This window comes from Xiphias gladius, chromosome 10 (assembly GCF_016859285.1).
Source record: "Xiphias gladius isolate SHS-SW01 ecotype Sanya breed wild chromosome 10, ASM1685928v1, whole genome shotgun sequence".
In the NCBI taxonomy this organism is placed as follows: domain Eukaryota; kingdom Metazoa; phylum Chordata; class Actinopteri; order Istiophoriformes; family Xiphiidae; genus Xiphias; species Xiphias gladius.
Window position 1 is genome coordinate 10899031 of NC_053409.1, and position 22493 is coordinate 10921523.

General features: G+C 42.5%; 1 protein-coding gene across 2 annotated transcripts; it reads right to left on the minus strand.

The window, feature by feature from the left end:
* Positions 1-77: 77 nt before the first annotated feature.
* cep170b (centrosomal protein 170B) lies at positions 78-19341 on the minus strand. Of its 2 annotated transcripts, XM_040137263.1 has the most exons (19): positions 19168-19341; positions 18255-18392; positions 16320-16409; positions 15431-15509; positions 14573-14631; positions 13451-13607; positions 10360-10488; positions 9036-9530; positions 8007-8935; positions 7685-7804; positions 7081-7219; positions 5331-6962; positions 4298-4544; positions 3734-3866; positions 3338-3463; positions 3156-3244; positions 2522-2615; positions 2380-2431; positions 78-2275 (listed from the first exon to the last, which is right to left on the minus strand). In XM_040137263.1, exons 2-19 carry the CDS (start codon positions 18357-18359, stop codon positions 2052-2054), a joined length of 4899 nt encoding a protein of 1632 aa, XP_039993197.1. In that variant the 5' UTR covers positions 18360-18392; positions 19168-19341; the 3' UTR covers positions 78-2051. The 2 variants fall into 2 exon arrangements, with proteins under 2 accessions (XP_039993197.1, XP_039993199.1); XM_040137265.1 differs by lacking the exon at positions 7685-7804.
* Between the last annotated feature and the right edge of the window lie 3152 nt (positions 19342-22493).

The following is a 22493-nucleotide window of genomic DNA, read 5'->3' on the forward strand; positions in this document are numbered from 1 at the left end:
GGGTAGTGAGTGAATAAAAATAGATGACAGAAAGTCAAATGAAACAGTTTTGCTTATCACATTTATTTGAAAAAAAAAAAAAAAAGACAAAACCAAACAAACCTGGAATAACTATCTAACAAATTACAGAAATAACCAAACATAAATACAAACTAACAGGACAGCAAGATTACAACCAAATCATTCTGGAGGGTACAGAGGAGAAACAGAATCTGAATAGCAAAAAAACGGGACACATGATTTAAACTTTAGCTCTCTGACTTTCTGTGGGCTTAGATGAAGTAAAGCAAATGGGAAACACCATCCCACAGATGATGAATAGCAGCAATACTTTGAGCTAAAAAGGACAAACATTCAGTTTTCGCATGAGTTTGTAAACAACCACTGTACTTGGCTGCATGAAACATTGTCCACACACAGCTCTGTGGCACTTACAGGTACTTCCCAATTACAATCACGTGTACAGTGTGGACTGGGAAGAGGGAAACAAAAACTTGCTGGTGTACTGGGTTGCCTTTTTCCCTGCTTCAACTCCAACAGCATCAAATGCTTACAATCTGTCACAGGAGAAGAAAGGCTTTCAGTTTCGCAGCATATCAAGGGGATAATGCTGTACTACATTAGTGCAAAAGACAAGATTGAGAGGTAATTTGTAGGACATATAGGTATCTTTTAGATATTTACATACGAAACAACAAAATGTCACAAACTAATTATCAGATTTGCAGTTTCACACAGTTTGTCAGCTTACATGCTGAAACTACATTACTTCTCCTGTCATGTGAAGACCCATCAGAAGAGACCTTGTGACTCGACACACTGAGGAAATATCACTTCTTATCACAGCGCTCTGATAGCTCTTAGTTAATGACACCAACATGTGGAGGTTTAGGTGTAGCGTGATGAGCTCAGTACAAACACAGATAAAGGAGACTCATCCCTGTCAGTCGTTTTATGATTGTCAAACCCTCAGAGGTAACTTCAGGCATGGAAGACAACAGAAAAAAAACAAAAACAAGTTTCAAACCCCCAACTGTGTTTAACTCAAATAAAAATGCACTTTTCAGAAGGTAAAAGCACAGGAACGCTGGAAAACTGGTTGCTAGTGTTTTATATACACTTGAGTTTGTGGTTGCCAGGTGACTAAACCATGGACTCAGCCACAACTTCCATTTGGACACACATTCCTGAGGGACTTTCACCTCTGGCTGGGCAAAACAGACAATGTCAATGTAATGAAGAGGTTGCTCCACTGGGAAATAACAGAATAAATACACAAGAAACTGGCTGGTAGCAACTGTGTAATGCAAGATGAATTGGTCTGGCAATAGAGTCTACCAGCTCTCTCCCGAAGTCATGTTGTCTCGGTTACAAAATACCAGTGTCTCATAAAAGACCCCTAATAAATACTTTTTACATTCTTCCATAAATCTGCTCCACAAAGAGAATCGGCAAACAAAGACACAACCAGGGAAAAAAATATATCGAAGGAAATGCAGTGGGTTTACTGAGGAAAGAAACACACAGTACACTAACATCTGTAAGGTGTTACTGCTTTTGTTTCTACTTAAAACTAATATCAATGAACTAATATTTCCTCAAAATGTTATATGTCACTAAACACAAATATCTGATTTGTTAATAAATTTCCCTGAGTTGATTAAGTTCAGGCTGGTTCAAAATTAAACCAAGTAATTACAATGAGCTTTTAAAATCAGCAATGTTGGTTGTATCATTGGTAAATAATGAGGACCATCTCTAACACACAGAATCAAGTATAGTTTTGAGGCTTTTAAGAGGTGAAGAGAAGTATTATGGTAGTTTTTCAATTCATCAGCGCGTTTAGCAAAGGCTTCACTGTGTACTACACCGTTGTGTAGGTGTGTAGTGCTCATAGTGCAGTAGTGTGTATGTTTGGATGTGCAGGAGGGTTCAGTTCTGTGTATCCAGTCTCACTTCCCCCCGCTTGGTTTCATTCTGCGCACAATGGTCCAACACCTGTGTGTGTGGGGTTACAGCAGAAGTTCAGCACTGTGTATTTGTGTCAGATCTCAGACCAAATATCCCTCTCTGAGATCGTCTGGTGTCACAGCTGGTCTCCTGACACCCTCACCGGGCCTCGGACCGCCACCTCGTTTCGAGACAGAGTGGACTGTTCTCCAGTCTCGTGAGGAAGGAGGTCTGGAGGAGCGAACTCCAGACGAGGAGGATCTGGCAGAAGCTGAGCCCTTGGATGCTTCAGGCGGCCCACTGGGCTCCATCACTGTGTTAATGACTGGATAGAGAAAATAACAGACAAGAAACTGGGTTCCCTTTACAGAAGTATTGCAAAGATAAAGATTATTTACATTTATATTGTCTATAAACGGTGCGACTAACCTTCAAGTTGTCGTTGAACTCTCCTAAGTTCTTTCAAGATAGAGGTGATTTCCTGAAAGACAGATGTCTGACTTAGCTCAAATGCAAAGTATTTTTTTAAGAGTGAATTTAGTTTAAAAATGTACAAAAAGAAGTCACCAACCTTGTTGGAGGTTTTGAAAATGGGGGCATCACTGTCAGAATTAACCTTTGCCTCAATTTCTTCCCAGATATCCTCCCTGTCCTGGAACAGTACCCTGTGTGTATAATGCCAAGTGCAGTTGTTAGTAAGTTGTCGTCTTGCAGTGTTCCTTAAAAATTAACAATCCACATTTTTGCGTCCAAAATGTTGATTTAGATTTAGGGATACTAAAAGTACAAGACCCCATAGGAGCTTTTTAATTGTGGCTAAAAAGCTACAACTAAATCTAATCATAGTATCTTATAACATATATTTTTCTTCTTTGATATCTAGTTATTTTTTGATTAATAAAGAGTAGAAGAATAAAAACTGTGGCTACAACACACAATGGATGTTTTCAACGTACACACAATGTTTATTCTGCATCTAATCTACTTAGAAGATTACATCTCTGTTGTCTCAGTCCCATATTGTCAGTGGGACTATTGGTCTGTATGCTGACTCCCTCAGTTATACTAATTTAATAAGATTATTGGCTCAGTGCAGTCTGGTTGTCAGACAGGATCAATAACGTTTTTCATCAAACCTGGATTAAGCATGAGAATGAAGGATGTTTATGTATGTGTGTGTTATGCCTGTTTTCTCAACATCTTACTTAATTTTGTCAGCAAGTTGCTCAGTGTTTTCTCTGATGGCCATGATGATCTGAGACACTGGATTCAGCATCAGATTGTCCAAAATGATCTGGAGAAATAACAAAAATACTTTAGAACGATCCCCCAGCGGCAGCATCGCAGAGGTCGTAAAATTGAGGCGAAGCAGCATATTGTGTCAGACCTCGTCTGCGCTCCGGGCTCGCTGGCTGGAGTTCTGTTCGTGGTCACTTGAACTCTGGTCAGGTTCCCTTGTAGATACAGAATTTAGTGGGCCTCTCTGGTAGCTTAATCCAGCCTCTGGAATACACTGAGCCAGCAACACAATCAGGAATTATTATTATTATAATATAAGACAGACAGAGAGACAGACAATCTCTATGGTGGATGTGTAAACAAAACAATGAAACAGATGAAACCAAAATGTACTGTTCTATACTAACCACAAGTGACTGATTTTCTCATTTTGGGAACAGTGTTATGATTTAGTGATCGAAATTTTAAAAAAACTGCACCTGATCAGGACAGCCAAAGCAGAAACAGCAACTGCACCAGGTATGTGATATACTCATTGATCTACCTGTTCATGGGCGGTTGCTGCAGAGATAGATGAGCTGCTTTCCACTCCAGGGTTCTGAGGATCACCATCACCTGCCACGTCATGGATCTCTCTGGCCAAGATAGCTAGGTCTTTAGCCAGGTCTTGACTCAACCTAGCAGGGAGGGAACATGTGTTAGCAAGATGGCTGACAGAAATAAGATTCACATTTTCCACTGAATGTAAAATCCTTGCTTTTTGTTCTTTACACAGATCTTCCATAACAGTAACAGAATAAACTGACCGAAATGTTCCAGCTAAAATCCTCTTTTGCAGAAAATTAAAAGCACTGTACATCAGAGGCATCTGATGATTTATTTATAGTTTCTTTTGTTTTCTTTGATTTTACATTTTTGATCTTTGCATGTCCAGGTCCTACGTTGAATTGATTGTGTCTTTTATTTTGGTTTCTTCTTTTTTGGTTGTGAGTATTTGTGGTGTGTGTAGTTTGTTTTTGAAAGAATAAAACCAAACCCAACTTTTATGGTAGCCTTAATGTAAAAAGCTCTATTTGTAATAGTCAGCCAATCATATCTTCTGTCTTACCGTGCAATCTCAGCACTGTGAGTGGACCAGTTTTGGAAGGCGTCTCCCTCGGGGTTCTCCTCCTCAGAATCTCTGCCGCGGGGCTTTGGACGCAGGGCGACCACCGGCTGGGGCCGAGGCTGATTGCGTGGGCTGTGGGAGGCTGAGGAAGGTTGGGAGCGTTTGTGTTTAGGAGTGCTCTGGTTTGAGTCGTAATCCTCATCTGAGGTAGAGGTATAGTCTGAGCCTTTCTGTCGCCTCCTGGAGCCTTGGTGTCATGAATTGGTTTGGGTTATGGAGGATGAAGGATAGAGAAGAAAGAATAAGGAAGAAGAAAACAGGAGAGAAAAAAAGATGCCATCAAAGAATACAGGCAAGAAAAACACCACCAAGTATTTCAGACGTAATCACCAAACCCCCCCCCCAGAAGAAGAGACAGGTAAGTTACTGTGGAAGTCCTCATTTCCACATTTGTAACCCATTCATTTTACTTATTTTGTTTCAAAATCATTTACAAACTGAAATGAGTACTTGAGTTCCACAGTATAGCAGCTGAGTACGAGACCATAGTACCATATATAGTGAAAACAGTGTTGTGTAGCATAAAGCATTTTGTACTAGGCTCATATTGTAGAGTTCATCATATCCACAATATCCTCATGGTGTGACTGTAAATAAAGGTGAGATCATATATTACATTAAACTGCATGAGGACACTGTGGAGATAAAGGAATATCTAAATTCATCTAAAAGGTATTGTAGTCTGAATGTTAGTATTATTGATGTTAGTGAAAGTCCAGAATCAATTCCCTTCCCAAATGACACTTTTCCAAAAAAAAAAAAAAAAGCTGCTTACGTATAGAATCTAGGCATTATTTCCTGAAACATACAGTATATATACTGAGGAAAGATCTTGTATTGCTTCCAATCCCGGCACAAAGTGATCTCTTTTCTGCAATACTGGTTTGACTAAGACATGAGTAAGTGGTCATAGCAGTCAAAATATTTTACATTCAATGAAACAGGTATTTGCGAGGGTCTGTATTATACTCACTTGCTGTGCTGCTGGCATATTTGGCACTACTTGAACGTCCGCGGGTGACTGGGGTCTTGTTCAGTGCTGCTTTCTGCTGCCTTTCTACAGGTTTTGGCCCTGGAGCAGAGGCCCTTTGAACGGAGCTGCCACTGGACTCTGTGCTGCGGTTGGAGAATCCTGTGCTCCTGCCCATCCACTGTGGGGTGGAAGAAGCTTCAGTGTCGCTGGGTGTGTTGAACGAGCTCGTCCGCTTACGGGGCATCGCCAGCATATCCAGCCTGGAGAGTTTCTTGCTTTCTTGGGGCTGCTTAGCTGGGATGTTGCACGCCTCCTGTGACAGCCTGTCCGTCTCCGTGCCCTCGTTGTCTGAGGCCTCTCCCAAGCGAGCACGACGTAGCATGGATGCCCTGGTGGGTCTTGGAGCTGACAAGCTGTTGGCACGACTCAAGGCCTGGGACACTCTGGAAGTCTTGGTGTCCTCCCTCTGAAGGGGCACGGTGTATTTCTTGCGGGTTTGGTAGGTGTTAGACTCCTGATCAGAGTAAGGTAAGCTGTGAGGGTCATCACTTAGGTCTGTGGAACCACATTTCCCAACACTACGTCTCAGTCCAACTGGCCTCCTGACAGACTCAGTCTTATTCTTGCTGTCTGCTCCCTGAGAACGGCGCTTTTCTGACGACATGGACTGGTGATTTAAATCCTGACTAGCTATACTAGCTGAAGACCTTTCCCTGTGGAGGCCTCTAACAGAAGGTTTTTTCGTCAATGTGTTTGGCTTGGTCTTGCTGCTATGCTGGCTGACTGTGCTCGAGGTATCCACATCAGACTCCCCAGAAAGAGAGTCCATTATTGGAGACGGAATGGTTTCTGAATGTCCTGCTTGGAGTTTGGCCTCAAGAACAGCAAGAACATCCTCTGTCTCTTTGAGGTAAGAATGAGTGTCCTGATTGCAGGCTCCCTTGAATAATACAGGGTCTGGGTCGATCTGAGCAGGCTGGCTAGAGATGTTGGGCAATCTGGCATTGCTAGGCCGCTCCTTGGTGAAGCTCTCTTGTCTGATTAATGGGGATACTGCGCCCTCTTTGTGCTCTGGACTCTCTGTCCTCTGGTCCAGGATAGGAGCAGACAGACTTGGCTTGACTCTTCCAGAGTCCTGGCTACCTCTCTGTTTGGTCAGGGTGGCTGTTGAGAAAGTTTTGGTCACATGTTTTCTCTCAGTCTTAGGAGTGGTGGGTTTTGAGCCTCCGCATTCTGGTTTGGACGCAACCTCTTCTGACTCGATGTAGAATGATGTAGACTTGGCTGGGAGTCTGGGCTTCTCCTCATTTTTCTTCAGTTCTGTGTCTGACAGCGGTCTCCTCCTCTGCTCTATTATGGAACCATCATCGGACCTGCTGGCGTCACTCAAGCTGTCAGGCTCTACGTCGTCCTGCACTGACAACCTGTGAATGCCATCCTGAGACCTGGGGTCCACTAAACTATTCTGTTCTTCATCAAATGTTGAACTCGGGTCATAATGAACATGGATGCTGGGAGTTGGAATGTCACTCTTCTCCCCCACTGGTACCTGGGGCAGGATGCGTCGAGCTCTCAAGTCTGTACTGTCATGGTTTAGGCTGAGTGTGGCCTTGTGTGTGATTGCACCTCGTGCTGAAATGAAACAATTTTAATGCATATTAACCACACATATTGAACTGAATATCATTCATATTCACCAGGGTTTCTCATTATCATTTCAAATAGACTCATGTCTTGTCAAGTGGCTTACCCCCTCCTGACAGCTCCATCTGGGAAGGGATGTCAAAGAAGCCAGACGAAGGGCCAGATTCTGCATAGCTGTCTGCCAAGCTGGCCCAGCAAGACATCCACTTAGGAGCCCCCTGTAATACTGCACCTGCTGGCTGAACCTGCGTAAGAAACATGCAACTTATTCAATATTCAATATATAGATAAAAAAGACAGAAAATGAATCATTATGAAGAAAGCCCAGTTGATAATTATATGATTTCCTGAGTAGGAAACAATGGTGATATGACGTAACACAGAAGACACCACACATCAATCTGTTTCATGAGTTAGTATAGAGCCAAAAACCAAAAAGAACCCAGAACCTACAAGGAAAGATGAGGCAAATCAAGAAATCCAAAGGAGGACACCATCAAAGAGTGGAAACACCAAGAAGGCCAATCAAGACAGCAATGCATGCTGATTTGTGCATTTAAACATTTATGGTTTACTGACCCAACACATTAACTCTTTGTCTTTAGAACTGATGTTAATATTATTAATCACTACATCCAATCATTGATCACACCCTGATCAGGAAGGTTTACCTTCACCAGACTCTGTCCCTGCTCTGGAGCTGGCCTCACCTGCCCACTGTTACTCTGCCTATGCTGCTCCCTGCCCTGAACAATAACAGGCCTAAATGCTGATGATGTTTCTGCTTCACTCTGGTTGGTTCGCTCTGGGCTCTCAACAACACCAAACACCTGTCAGGAACAAAGCATTGCAAGTGGATAAGTGTACGATGGAAAAAGTGGGACTGCCAATGTCCATGGTCAACTCTGAGTGGGACTGTCTCCATAAGACATTGTTGAATTGTAATGCCACCTTATTACCTTGAAACAACATGTCGTGATTTGTAGCCATAGCAACTATTAGAATTAACATAAAATAGATCAAACAACTTGCCTTGTCAATCTTGCTACGTGCCTCTTCTAGCTCTTTATCTTGGACATCTGCTTCAATGGTGTAGGTCCCTGCATCACTAAGACTGTCCTCCTCTTCATTTCTGGAGCTGACAATAGGGCTCTTGACTTCCACACTGTGAGATGCCAGGGGCATCACAGGGGCCTTGAGGGGAATAGGCTTGTGGATAGGAGAGGAAGTCTGGGGTTGGTAAGGAGCATTAGATGGAGGGGGACTGGACACTGATCTTACCACTGCCTCTGTTTTAGCTGCTATGGAGGAACGAGGTGTATTTTTCTCCAAGCTGGCAGAACAGGCCTGCTTTGTTTGTTTGAACAATTCAGCAGTAAAATCCTGGGCGAGTTTTGATTTCCGGCCCACACTGCAAAAGGCCCTTACAGAGACAGAAGACGAAGAACGGGAGGAAAAGCTGGTGCTGATTCGGTCTTCTGTCTTTTCCCTTCGTAGAGAGCCAGCTCTTTGGGGACCAGTGGAAGCAGGGCCCTTCAGGGGGACGGTGTATCGTTGGGATGGAGGAGTGGTGGAGGCTGAAAATGGGACTTGTCTCTCCCCAGTTGGGCTTGAGCTCTTCCTTGCCTTCTCCAGCTGGACCCTGAGTCCTGAGGGCTCAGGTGGGGTAGTGTTATTGATGAAGGACTGGGAGCACTTCTTTCTTGGGTTTTCATCAAAGAATTCAATGACAAAGGCCTGGTGAGGCTCAGCCTTGCCGAGACTGGAAAGGGACTGCGACTCTGGAGAAGAGTAGGACAAGGGCTCCTCAGAGTCAGGGGAGGTGAGGCGTTCTGGGGGGGTGTTTCTCAGGGATTGTGGAGACACCTGGGACCCAGTCTGAGGTTCTGACTGAACAAAGCTATTTCCAGGGACTGCAGGATCCCCTGAATCACTTTGAATGCCATCTTCACGGTGGTTTGCTGATGATGGTAAGACAACAATTTAGCGTACCAGTTAGCACACTATTCAAATTACAGCGAGTGTTGGTTAACATAAACAGAAACTGTATGAGTGACTCACCGTTGGTGTTCTTCAGAAGTGACGGGTCACTGTTTGTGCTGTATGTGTCTTCAGCCTGTGACCTCCTCCTCATCATGCTAGCATTGCTTTGGACTAGCCAGTCAGCAACTTTGCTTTCTACTGACATCACCTCGGTGGGTGTGGTAACAACCTCTGTGGAGGGTAGCTTTCGCTGCTGGCGGAAAGAAAACTTGGTCACATGGTCCTTGATCTTCATTTTACCTGGTGTGCATTCATCAAACTCGATGGTGAAGGAGGCGTGGCTTTGGACCACAGGAGGTGTGGGGGTGGAGGGGACACATTGAGTGGGATCGGGGGTATCTTTTGTGGGAACCTCATGAACTTCCGATTCAGGCTTTTTGGCAGGTCGCTGCTGGAACTCCTTTGTTGGGATCTCAAAGTAGCTGGGCTCCCGACGGTAGGAGAAGATGGACTTGGCCTGACTGTCGGACAGAGAACCGTTGACCTCACATTTGGACACATCTTTGCCAGGCTCTGTTAGCAATAAAAAGTAATGAGGTGATGGTAAACACATTCATACATAGGAAACACTGATGATGGTTCTACATAATCCACTAAGTGCAATTAAGAAAAAGAAAATACCATTTCCGTATAAATTAATAACAGCAGATGTACAATAGGTGAATGCTATTTGTTTTAGAGTCCCTCTCCGAGCCCACAGTTATAGCTACACATAATATGTAAAGGAAATTCCAACATCATCATGAATAAAATTCTTAAAGCTCGACTGGGATGCCACTGTCACACAATCCCTGAAACTGGGAGTCACACATAACACAAAGATTCCAGCGGTTAGACTGAGAAAACAAAGCAGGCAGTTGGTTTTTGGGTGCCAGCTGGATGTGGCCAAGTATCACTTTATGAGCTCAGAGTCCAGTGGAGGGTAGCTGAGTAGGAATCATCTTTTTACAGTCCTGTTCAGGGCCAACAATCCCCCACCCCAGCAGCTCTGAGGGTCATAATCCATCACAAGGCAGACAGGCACTACCCTCTGGCATGGTATGGTATGGCCTGGCAAACAGTCCACAATTGGCAGCCAGAAACCTGCCTTGGGCTTAACACCATCCATCTCTCAGTGACCCCCAAAGGGCATCAGATAGCAGTGCCACAGAAAAACACGTCATTACAAATTAGGATCTAATTCATAGATGTGGGAGTATCCAGTACAATTGTAGTACAAATAATTCTGCAGCACATGTTTTGATTTAAAGATATAAACATGTCAGTATAAATACCATTATTAAAATAGGAGCTTGTGCACATAGTAGTAATATATATAGTAATATAAGATACATTCTCTGACCTGGAGACTCCTGTTCTGGCGATTTTCCACCTCTGCTCTGCTTTTTGTTGGCTGGGTCCTCATCCTCCCCCCACCACGACGGTTGGCCATACAGAGGAGTAGGCTTCGATATCGGAGAATCTGTGGCAGCTAACAGACAAACGCACAGTCACACACAAACACACAACATTAGGCACATGGGCACACTCAGATCCAGGGAGGAAAGGCGGGAAAGAAAAAAGAGGCAAAGTGAAACAAACTTACTGTATGTAAGTATAAGTCACATTATAAAAACAGCGTTGTGTCTGGGTTTGGTCGTGCAACAACAATATGTTGCACAACAATGGAACTGAGTGTTGAACTACGCCTAGCCTTTGGGCTTTTTACAATTCCCATACACTCCCATGACAGAGGGAGAGCAGTCAGGGTCAAACTATGATACCAACTGTATCACGCAAACCACCAAAACATAATCCTGTGTGAGTCGGGACAATACTAATCCTAATCTTCAAAGAAAAAAATTAAATGCAAAATTCAGTATATAGGACAACCAGTGCAACTAATGTGAGGCTTGTTGTAGACAGTGACACTCATAGTTCGGACACTGACCTCCGTATACACTCCCTGTATAGGTGCAACCTGGGGAAAGAGGTCTTATTTCCCTGATGCCGTTTCTGAACTGGTGTTTAGCAGCTGGTGTGCCAGTCCACACATGGCGGACAGCCTATATGGCACTTATCAGATAATCTAAATGCTGCTTGTCAGCTTGATAGCTAGGCTAAACAAGCTTTGTGGAGTTTAATGTGGAGACTTTACAATCCTAAGCCTCAACAGCACTTCATCACTGTTGCCTTGGCCACACACAATAAGACATCAACACAGTGACGGGGCAAGCAGAGGGGCACATTACCAATTCCTTTCCTCTTACTCAATCCTCTGCTTTTAGCTAAAGAAAACATGAGTGAGTGTTACAACTAAAGTGGACTGAGCACAGCCCTGAGTTATGTTGAATTTATGTATTTATTATTTATTAATTAATGAGCAAAGAAAACCAAAAGGACCCAAGAGAGAGCAAGGTAAAATTACCTGTTGGCAACTGCAGCACTTTTTAAAATGGGATAGTATTAGGGATATAAAGATCCAGATTTTGACAGTTTGTCAAAAACCAGTTTTACCAATTCAGTTCTACTTTCTTATTTGTCTTGAATATGTGGCCTAACAAAAAATTCCATTCCTAAAAATTGGTTTAAAGTTTTTTTGTACTAGTTTTCTTTTTGGGTTAGCTTTGTATGGGAAATTGGAAAACGTAGATATTCACTACGTGAGCAATCAGTTAAAAAAAAAAAAAAAGGATAAGAATTTAGGACATTTTAAATCATGTAATGCTCATGTGTACTGTATTATTGACAGTTGTGAACTATCCATTTTGCGACCCTCTAGTAAGTACTGAATAGCCCTCCGTCCTGGAAGAGTAAAATAGGACTGACTGAGTCAGACACTGTACATGTGAAGTGTCCTGCTCTGCAGACAACCGGACGATTGGACACAGTCCATATCCTGTAAAGCTGCAGGGGAAAAACAAGCAAGAGCACACAGAATAAGATATACACAGCTCTCTCAGCATGCAAGTGACAGAATTGCAAAAAGTAAAATGAAAGAAAACCCAAGGCAATATAAAGCATCAATCAAGAGTAGAGCAAAAAAAAAAAAAAAAAAAAAACATTATACCAAAGCTGCCTGACAAGCAAATTCAGCCAAAGATAATCCATTTGCATGAAGTGAACAGAGATATGTAGACATAAACAAAATGAAAGAAAACAAAGACTTCTGTTGTGAGGTACAGCGTCTATATTTAGTTATCTGCAACAACAAAAAAAACCAAAAAAAAAAATTATATATATGAACACACCACTCCACTTGTTTTAAGTATACAACAGAAGTCAAGCTTTATTTTCTCTGTCATACCATGAAATACTATCCTTATCTCCTTGACACTGTTCCTTTATCAGGCGGGTAGTTTCATTATCTCATTGGTGGACTGGATCGTAACAACACAGCGCATGGCTGCTGTGACTGCAGTCGGTAACTGAGTGGCCCCTAGTAAACATGGCTTCAGTGAGCATGTTCAGCAAAGAGTTTGCAGTCAAAGGTTTATTGGATCAGTGCAGTTTGCTTACAGCTGCAGGAGATACAACTACATATTACTAAAATAAGGCTTACTAAATGTTTTTCAAAGTTCTGCAGTTCAATGACACATTTGTAAGGCACTCTAAGGGATATGAGCCTAGTGCTAGAAAAGTCCTATTTTAAGCGCCAGTAGTAGTTTTCCCTCCAAGCTGACAAGGGCGATTATAGAGAAGAAATCACGAGAATTGCTAAATCAACAACAGCTAGAATAGGTCAGTGTGAATGAGCTTAATTCACAAAGTGCGTCTCTCAAACTAACAATTCTCTGACTGTTCCACTGTTGCCTAAACTGTAAAACATGATTTACTCAGTACAGCTCAGGGCAGAGAAGGTGTGAGAGCAACTGTAAATATAAGCAGGAACAAATCCACCACCGGCTATGTGGACAGAAGTGCCACCTTGGCACCAAAAACCCACACACCTGTCTAATTCTTATACGACACGTGTTCAACGAGGATCGGCATGCTTGGCAAGACCCCACCTCTTGTTAGCAGTCAGGCATGGCTGAGAGAGATAAGACTGCTTGTCCTTAACCCATTACCCGTCAGCTTGTCTAGCAAGCCCTTAGTCATGTATACTCATTCTGCCAACTCCGGGATGTCAAGATCTCTTTCTTTACTTACTCCATAAGCTTGTAGCTTCAGCCTCTCGGCTCACATGGCATCCTAATCTCATACTAGGAAAGCTTTTAATAAAAGAATCCACAGCCGCCTTATCAAGGGATCTACTGTCAAAGTCATGTAGCACATGGAAACACAAAGACTTCCTCTTCCCTGAGAGTGTGAACAGGGTATTCAAATCCACTTCAGTTAAAGCAGTTCCTCTCAGGCTACAACAATTAACCTACTTCTGTTATCATAAACCTGCGGCCTTCCTGCTAATATCTACTATGATATTAGCAAAGTGTGTGGTTGGAGTTGTTCACCTGGCAGAGAGTGGGCTCTTCGCTCAGCCCTGTCCTGCAGTTTATTATTGGAAAGAGAGTCTTTGCTCTTCTCTGAACTCTGGAGCTGCTGTTTTTCTTTCGCCTTGGCCTCCAGGGCTTTTATACTGAGCTGCAACTGGCTGGTGTACTTCTCGTGCTGCAGACAGAAACAGGAGGGAAGCAGGAAGTGAGAGACCTTCTGACAACAATCAGTACAGATGTAACTGTCCTCAGACATATACGGTATAAGGAAGAATATTCACTAGGGACTTCTCAGTGAGCTGCATTTGAAAATAAGCCGGCTGGCTAACACTGCCAGATTTGCAGAAATGTTGGTTACTGTGTGTTATCCTTAAGAAAATGAGAAAGAAATGTTCTCTTTTTTGATCAATGGAAACTATTGCATTGACTTTTTTTTTTTTTTAATTCATTTGCAAAAATGAGCATGGTCTCAACTGGCAGGAATGAGAAAGTTACAATTTTTTTTACATTCAAATAACAGATCACTATGTAATTACACAATATAACTGAGTGTACAAGAATAACCCCATTTTTGTAAGACATTTGGGGTCTGTATAATTTGTTTTAGCTGTAGCCGACAGTGAGCTAGGTTGTGGTTATCAAGGAGAGGCTAGCATCCACACATGGAAGAATTATGAAGTGCAGAGAGGACACAACAAATAAGCAAAAAGACTTTAATGGACAGTAAATAAGACCTGTTTCAATACTCCAATTTCTTTCAAAGCACAGAGCTCACCAAAATTGAGTGACGACTACTGTTGGTAAAATAACAACATTTTTTTTGGTGAAACCCTCTAACGTGCTTGCTTTTCTGATCGCTCACTGTAAATTTAAAGCCCTTGTGTTTTTTGACTTTTTGTCTGACAAAGAAGGAAAGATTTTAAAGAAAGTTAGCAATTATCATACGCATTAGTACTTTATCGATTAAGAGAACTGGAAAAAATAATCAACAGATAAAGCAATAATGAAAATAATAGAAGAGCACTGCACTTCATCATTATCAACAGGATCCATGGAAAGCATTTCTCCTGAAAGGCATTTCGGCACTGCCAGCCTAAAAAAAAAAAAAAAGAAGAAGAACAGACTGTCGATATGACTTACTTTAAGAGCTTCCTCTGGGACCTTGTGTTGACTCCTCTCCAGGATATATACATGAGCATGTGCAGGAGAAGTTAAAGAACACAATCACGTCTAAATTTTTGTAAAACAATGCAATAATATTCCTATTTATATATTCACAGTTCAGGGTGTCTGGCTCAGGGAAGATGTTTGTTGGCACGAGGACAAGAAGGACAACAGACAAACTCACAATACAAATCTGATACCTAAAGTATGGTAAATGTGCAGTGAGGAGTCTTTCACTGAATCTGTGTTAATGTCAATTTTCCACCTTGTTTACTAAGAAGGGCAAAAGTAACTTTTTCTACTCCTGACAAGAAAGAGGAAAACAGATAAGCACTCAAAACCTGTTGCAGTTCAAACAAACTCATATCTTAGGCAACCCTCTCCCCGAAACATGAAGCATCACATGCCACAACACACAGTATACAGTGAGATTAGTTCTGGTCAGAAACAATCCTGAAAACAATCTAAACGGCTTTCCCAATTTTCTAAATTGCACTTCACCTTCATGAGTTTTCTGCTCTGGGGTCAGATGGTGCAGGAGATTTTTTTGTGTCCACAGTTGACCATAATCTCAAACCCCTGACTGAAAACCCACAGGGGATTAACATGCCGATGGAGCCAAAGACCACAGAGAGGAAGGAAAATGCAACAAATTTGTGACTGAATCAACTGCTGACTACTGGCTCATTTCAGCGTGGGCTGCTAATGGCCAACTTTTACTGTTCCAACCAAAGAGAGCAGAAAGTCCGTATTACAATAATAACACAGATCCAATCAAAATGAAGACAAATATGTGAATTAAATTTAAATGAGCAATAAAAAAAAAAAGGATATCATAACCGAATCGGACGACATCTGAGAGCTTCAGAGTGATGTACGTCTGGTCTGGGATTCTTAGGTCATTCACGAATGTCTGCAAAATAAAGGCAAATAACATCAAGCTCAAATCATTTCCACCGTTCATTAATGAAGTAAATGTGTTGACTCACAGGTGACAGGCTCTCTAATTCCTTGTGGCACGCACCCAGATACAGTAAGGTGCTTTGTAATTTGCCCTTTTCCCACCGAAAGTTAATCCATCAGCACATTAAAACTCTGATGAGATTATGTTGTTATGTAATGGCTTTCGTAAAATGCTTAAGGGCCAGTTGGAAATAAACATGCAACAGTGTTTGTTGATCAATTTAGCTCTCTTCTGCCTAAACTAATAATTTGTAAGACAGAGGTTCTAGAGTTTATTTTCAGATCACTAAATGTAAAGAAAGATAATGCTAGATGTTTGCAGAACAGAGAATGGAGGAGCAGACCTTATTCTACTGAGAGTAAATGAAGATAACTGGGGAGGAAAAACAGCCATTCTGGATTTCAGTTACAGGTCCTTGCACTGTTCTGCTCTGATTAGTTTGGCTGCACTAACCAAGGCCAAAAGAAACACTCTGAGAACAATGAATGGTTTCTCCCACTGCTCAACTCTGGATTTCATTGGGGTAATGGTGCAATGAGGTGGCAAAAGAGCGGGCAAGCGGGCGGGCGGGCGGGGGGGGCTACAGAGTGAGATAGGAAGAATGGGAAGGAAAAAAGCAGATCCAGGCTTGCAGGAAAATCCAGTCTCCTGATTACCACTGTTCAACCAACTGTAAGACAGGAGCCTTCAGGGAGCCCAGTGGCCTTTATCAATCCGGGCTTGGGCAGGTTATGTGACACCAGAGATGGACTCACTCACCCCGTTCAAACTGCCCAGGTCCTTCACCATGTGCTCATCTGTGTTTGGGTCATAGTTGATCACAGCGTGCTGTTTGTCCACACTGCGAGACTGCCACAAAAGTAAAGCAAATCTATTGGTCAATGGACAGAAAATCAATTGGCTACTATTTTGATTGACTATTTTTCAAGCCAGAACACCAAGCACTGTCTGTTTCTCAAGTGTACTAAATCACTACTTTTCTGTGTTCTATATCATTGTAAACTGAATATATTTGGGTTTTGGACAAAGCAAGAGATTTGAAGACGTCCTCTCAGGTTCTAGGAAACTGTAATGAGCTTCTTTTCTTGACATTCCGTGCACTAAATGTTTAATCAGTGAAATTAGCAAATAATCAATGGATTGATCTAAGGAAAAAATAATCATTAGTTGCAGCCCTAAAAGTCATAATTTATACACTATGATTCTAAATTAGTACCTGTGAGTGGATAAAAACTTAACATTTGCACAGAGCCACAGAGACCTTCCCCCTGCATACACAGTGCACAAGCCTGAAATACTGCAGTAGATTAAACTAAAAGATGTTAGTTATCCACCAAACTCTACTTGCCATTAACCAGAGGAAAAATTCACCCACTTCTGAATATGATTTCATCAATTAAGTGCAAACTGAGCAAGTAATTCAGAGTGACTCACTCTCTTCTCTGCTCTTTAGGCACTCTACGTCTCCTTGTCACAAAAATCACAAAGATTGAAGTTGACTGCCAAACTCATTTAGAAAATGACTACCATCTTTCTGTGCGTACTGTCTATGTTGACCTATCCACTCAGCTGACTTTCAAATAACTACTTGTAAATCCACTACTGCCTAAAATGGTGGGTTTATCAATCAGTGTAGCCACTTGATTAGCTTAACTATGTAGCAATTTTAAGAATTCCACAGTCCTAACTCAACAGCCTTTAGCTTCTCTCTGCCCCCCTTAACCGAGAGAAAATATTAGGTCTGGCACTAGGAAACAATAAATACACAACTTAACTACACTGGTCATGGAGATAGAGATATTGATCAGAAACCAGTTGTCATGGAAAGTCCAAACATTCAATTCGAGGCCCTCAGCTATGCTATTTGATATGACTTCACTTACACTCAATCTTTGCTTTTCAAAGCGAACAGGATTCTCATGTTACAGACATTCAACTGTGATTTGAGTAGGAAAAAAATGCACTGAGCTATAAACACAAAAAACACCTAAAGATTAAAGGGTTAAAGAAAATTTGGAACAGAAAATGATTGTGTGCCAAGTCAGGAAGCAGTCCTGAGCTATTAAGCAGAGCAATAGAAAAGTCTGCATCATTTCAGACTGGGAGAAGCTGAGGTTTTTTCTGGATCCAGCGACGCCTAAATGTGGACATGAACAACTTTTCAATCTAACCAAGCTCTGTGGTTGGCAGGGCTTTTCTGAGCATAACGCACTAACTAAGGAAAGCATAAACAACTGCGTATTTCACTGGTCTAAATACAGAGTGATGAGAAAATGAGAGACAGAGTATTATACAAAGAACACCAAGAAATTGTGTTTATAACAGACACAGCATGGAAAAACAACTGAGTGGAATATTTTAGCTGCAACTTAAGTCACTGCTTGAAAGGCAGTCAGGGGCGACTTTGTGTGAAGGCACTGTCACCAGGTTACACACTCAGAAATGCACACACACATGAAGCATGCAAGGAGCCTCCCACTGGTGTTTCACATATCCATGCGACTGGCTGTCTTGTCAGACATCAGTGAGGAGTAATGCGACGTATCCTGGGCATCTTTTCACTGATTGCAGCAATGACCAGTTAGGGTTCATATGACACTCTGCCTTTGTTTGCTGTGTAAACGCAAACTTCACGAAAGCGAGCACACACACTTTCCCTTACGGTCTCCCTTAAACATACAAAGGCGCACACACCTGCAGCATTAGCTCGCAGTCATCCCGGCCAACAAAGATCATCTCCCGTGGCAACCGGTGGCGTGTGCCAGAGCTGCTGACCAGGAACCATGATGTCACGCTCATGTTGGGTCCACGAGTCAGGATCTTCTTAGCATTCTGGGAAAAGACAATAATAAAAATATTCAGAGACAAATCTAAAAAAAACTGAGAATTTTGAATGACTGAACTATCCTGAGGTGAAACTCAAAGGGCAAATCCAGAATTCAATACCTGTGCCCCTGAACAATGCTAGGTGTCGTACAAAAGCTGCTCTTCTGAGAACAGGCTTCACTCTAGCGATTATTGAGGGGAAGTCATCGTGCCACCGCAGTTAGATCTGTTTATCCAATTCAGGTCTGGCTGTGTTACTACTAATGCCAATGCCATTAAATAACCACTCTGAACATACTTTGCATACATACATACATACTTCTTGGTGAGTCAGCTAGGGTTAGGCACAGACAGGTTTTCATAGAGAATATACGCTATGTTCACACAACACACAAATCATTAGTCTTCATTAGTTAACTACAGGACACAACAGAGCCTGTTATTAAGCCCTTTTCATAAACAGTGTCTGTTATGCTCAGCTTGCTGAGAAACCTGTTGCGAAGTGGCGCATTTCAGTAACGTTAGCTAACAACTTAAACTTCCAGTGCTCAGGTTTTTACTTCCTGTAACCTCGGCTAACTAAACATTATTGCCAAAAAAAAATACCGGCCAAAAATAGCCGTTGTGACTGAAATTAAACGTTTCGTAAAGGCAGCACTAGTATTGTTTTAAATGACAACGTAGTCTGACGCTGACAGTAACGTTGTTTAGCTAACGTTACTGAGCCTCCGGTTAGACAAACACGCCTTTTCAAAATGATTTGCTCTCAACTGGGACGTACCTTTAATCCCTTCTCCGCTTTACTCCGGAGTGAAGCCAGGGTTTAGCGTCCTACAGCGGATGAAATTCGACGACCGACATTCAGTGACAACGAGAGCACCAGGTAACAGCGGCCAGGTAAACGTGGATCACACCCTCTGCTTCTCGTCCTCCGGGAATGACAACCGGGCGAGACTCCGCTCCACAACGCCTCCCCTCCAGACACGGTGACGTAACTTGACAAGTCCAGTCAAACGCATTACGAGTGAGTGGTGGTGGTGGGGGGGGCAAGAGCTCTCACTCCGTCTGTTTTCCGGGTGCACGCCTTGCATTCGCCTAGTTAAAACGTCAATATTTCGCATATATAATATAACTATTATTTGGTATGGGTGTTTTTTTTTTTTTAATATTTTGTTTAGCGTATTTAAAACTGAAAAAGTAATATTTTTGTATGCAAAGAATCGTTGTTAAGTGAATACACACTGAAAGTAAAATGGTCGGGTAGCGTGTGTGTAAGTTCTCTGTCTGCTGTCAGTGGTGGAATTAGCATTTATATCCTTGATCTTTACTTAGAAGCAGTACCCAAGGCTGAATTACTAACCAGGCCAACCGTCGACTGCCCAGGGGGCCCCAGAGCCTTGAGGCCCCAAAAGCGCAGGATTCACTTCAGCTTTTGGGTGTGTTTTTGGTCATCTAATTAGCTGCACATTTCTTCATGACTTTGAGCACCAAAGTACCATATCCACGGTATTAGCAAATTTTGTGGCCCTGTCTCGTAGAGAGGCCCTGTGCTTACATGACACACGTTTCAAAACGGTGGTGTGGTGTTTGGCCAAATGACCACAATCAGGGTCCAACATCAAATTTTTGCCCAGGGGCCCCCTAACAGGTTAATCTGGACATGGCGATACCACACTCTAAAAATACTCTGTTTCAAGTAAAAGTACTGTATTGACAATACTTTTTTTTTAATTTTTTTAACTCAAATAAAAAAAAGAAGCAAAATGAAAAAATTATCAACAAAATGTACCTAAAGTTTCAAATGTGAAAGTACTCACTATGCTAAATGTCCCTTTTCAGAGTGTTATATTATAACTCTTTATTACGGATGCATTAACATGTAAGCAAAGAAACTGGTTGAGGTGGAGATAAATTGTAACCGCTTTATATACTGTTGGGTAGTTATAACAATTTTGTTTTTAAAGGAAAGTTTGATCTGTAAAGTAAATAGTAACTATATCTGTTTGGTAAATGTAGTGGAGTAAAGGTACAATGTGCCCGTCAGAAAAATATTGCGCTTAAAGTACGAAGCAGCAAACTGTAAAATGTAATTACTGGAGCAGAACACGAGTACATCCAAACTGCGCTGCAACGCAGGACGTGATCGGTTGTCAGTGTAGTTACTCAGCACCATATTCTCCCAGACAGCCAGCCCTCAATCTACATCTTATTTTATCCAGTGTCAAAAGATAATCCGGGTGGACTCCGGCCCTAACGCCTTAATGCTACAAGGCAAATAAAAACGCCTTAAATGGCAGGTGCTGCAGAGAAATTCCTTAAGGATGGTGCTTCACGTGTGACAGCACGCTCACCAGGGAGACAGGAGCTACGCTGCGGGCAGGATGTAAGCGGGAGGCTGTCGTGGCCGGGCTCCGGTAGGAACCGAGGCCATTTCCAGATCCAGATCGCTCATTCATTCAGTCATTCGTGCGCAGAGCGCATGCGTACGGGTTAGAGCCTGTCTTTGCAGACTTGGCTGGAGTTTTAACCGTCTGATGACTCGCCGCCTTGATAGACGATCTTCGTCTCTAATCGCGTCCCGACTGAACTTTGTTTTTTTTTTTCTTTAACGTAACCGAAGGACTAAACGACCTTGTTTTAAGTGTGGATGCTTTTTTCTGTGGCAGTCAGCTAAAAAATAGTAGTCGCGACCGCTGCGTCAGGGCATGTGGCGGGTCCGAGATTCAGATCACGCTGACTTACTGCTGTCGACACCAGTGGTTTCATTCCACTCAAATATCACACCCCGATTTAAATTCGACTTGCCGATCGAGTCCTCCGCTCTCACGTACAATCAAACAAAACCCTCTGCTCACGATCTGTGGAGATGGCGTATTGATCCGACGGCAACACTTCTCGCACGAGACCAGTACCCGCTAGATGGCGCTCTAGTTCAAATTTACCCTATTGGTTACACTTAAAAAGTAACGGCCATTTCAATTAAGCCACAGTGTCTGTTCATTTAGCTATAAATCTTCACCCTTCATTCGTCCCACTCAACGCGCACTACTGTTTTGCGCTCAGTCCATTGGAAATAAACAGATCAATAAATGGGGAGGGAGGGGGGTTGATTTCCTGCAGCCAGTCTCCATGTGAGGCGAAGCATTTTGTACAATGTGCTAAAAATCATCTTTGCACATATTACATGCATTTTATGTTGCCTTCCGGCCATACAAGCATGTGAATAGTGAATTTAGAACAATGTTGCTCAAAAAAAAAAAGGAGTACACTTTATTTTACAGGTAAAAAGGTCCTTAAACTACGTTTCGGTGGGTCGCCCTCTCCTACAAGCCCTGCTCTGTAGGTGGGATCTAATGTTATGAAGCACTCGGAGTCGACAGGCTGAACCTGTTTCCAAGTGCTTTGACCTCCGTCACACGAAAACTCCCCACCCCCGTGGGAGGAAACCTGCTCGTTCACCAAGTCATGACGCCACTTTCTTCCCCCAGGCCCCACGAACCGGCAAAGTACTGGAAACTGTTGAAAAAGACTCGTACTTTTAAAGGCAGCACCTGCTCGAGCACCTGTGTTGTTTTGAAGTTGGGAGGGGAGATGAAGAAATGCAGGACGCTGCGACTTTTTGTGACCAAGGTTCATGTTTTATCCCGTCCTCTCTGCTTCGGTTGCTGTTAATGGCTCCCCTACTTTATGATGCGTTTTGTCACATTTGCATGCTTCTTTTTTCCTTTGCAGTTGCAGCGAGGCAGCGCAGTCGGTAAGGAGAACGCAAGTCCAAGCGCTGCGTCAGGCAGCATCCATCCCAGCACAACACTTTGAGCCCTGGGCCCCCTGCTCAGTTTAACTCGGGCTCTTTACATCTGTGACTGTAGAGGACAAAAATAAAGATTTCTGTATAGTAGTAAGCAAGTAACAACGTTATAATGTGACCTTTGTTTAGTAAAAATATACTAGCTAACAAGAGTATCACATAGCACTGAGAGAAGGAAAATAGAGGGGTACAAGCTACTTGTTTTGAGTTGCAGCCATTTCTACATAAGTCATATTTCATGTGCCTAAAAGTCCAAAAATCCTCTTATTGGTCATCACTCTGCAAATCCTCCTTTGCTT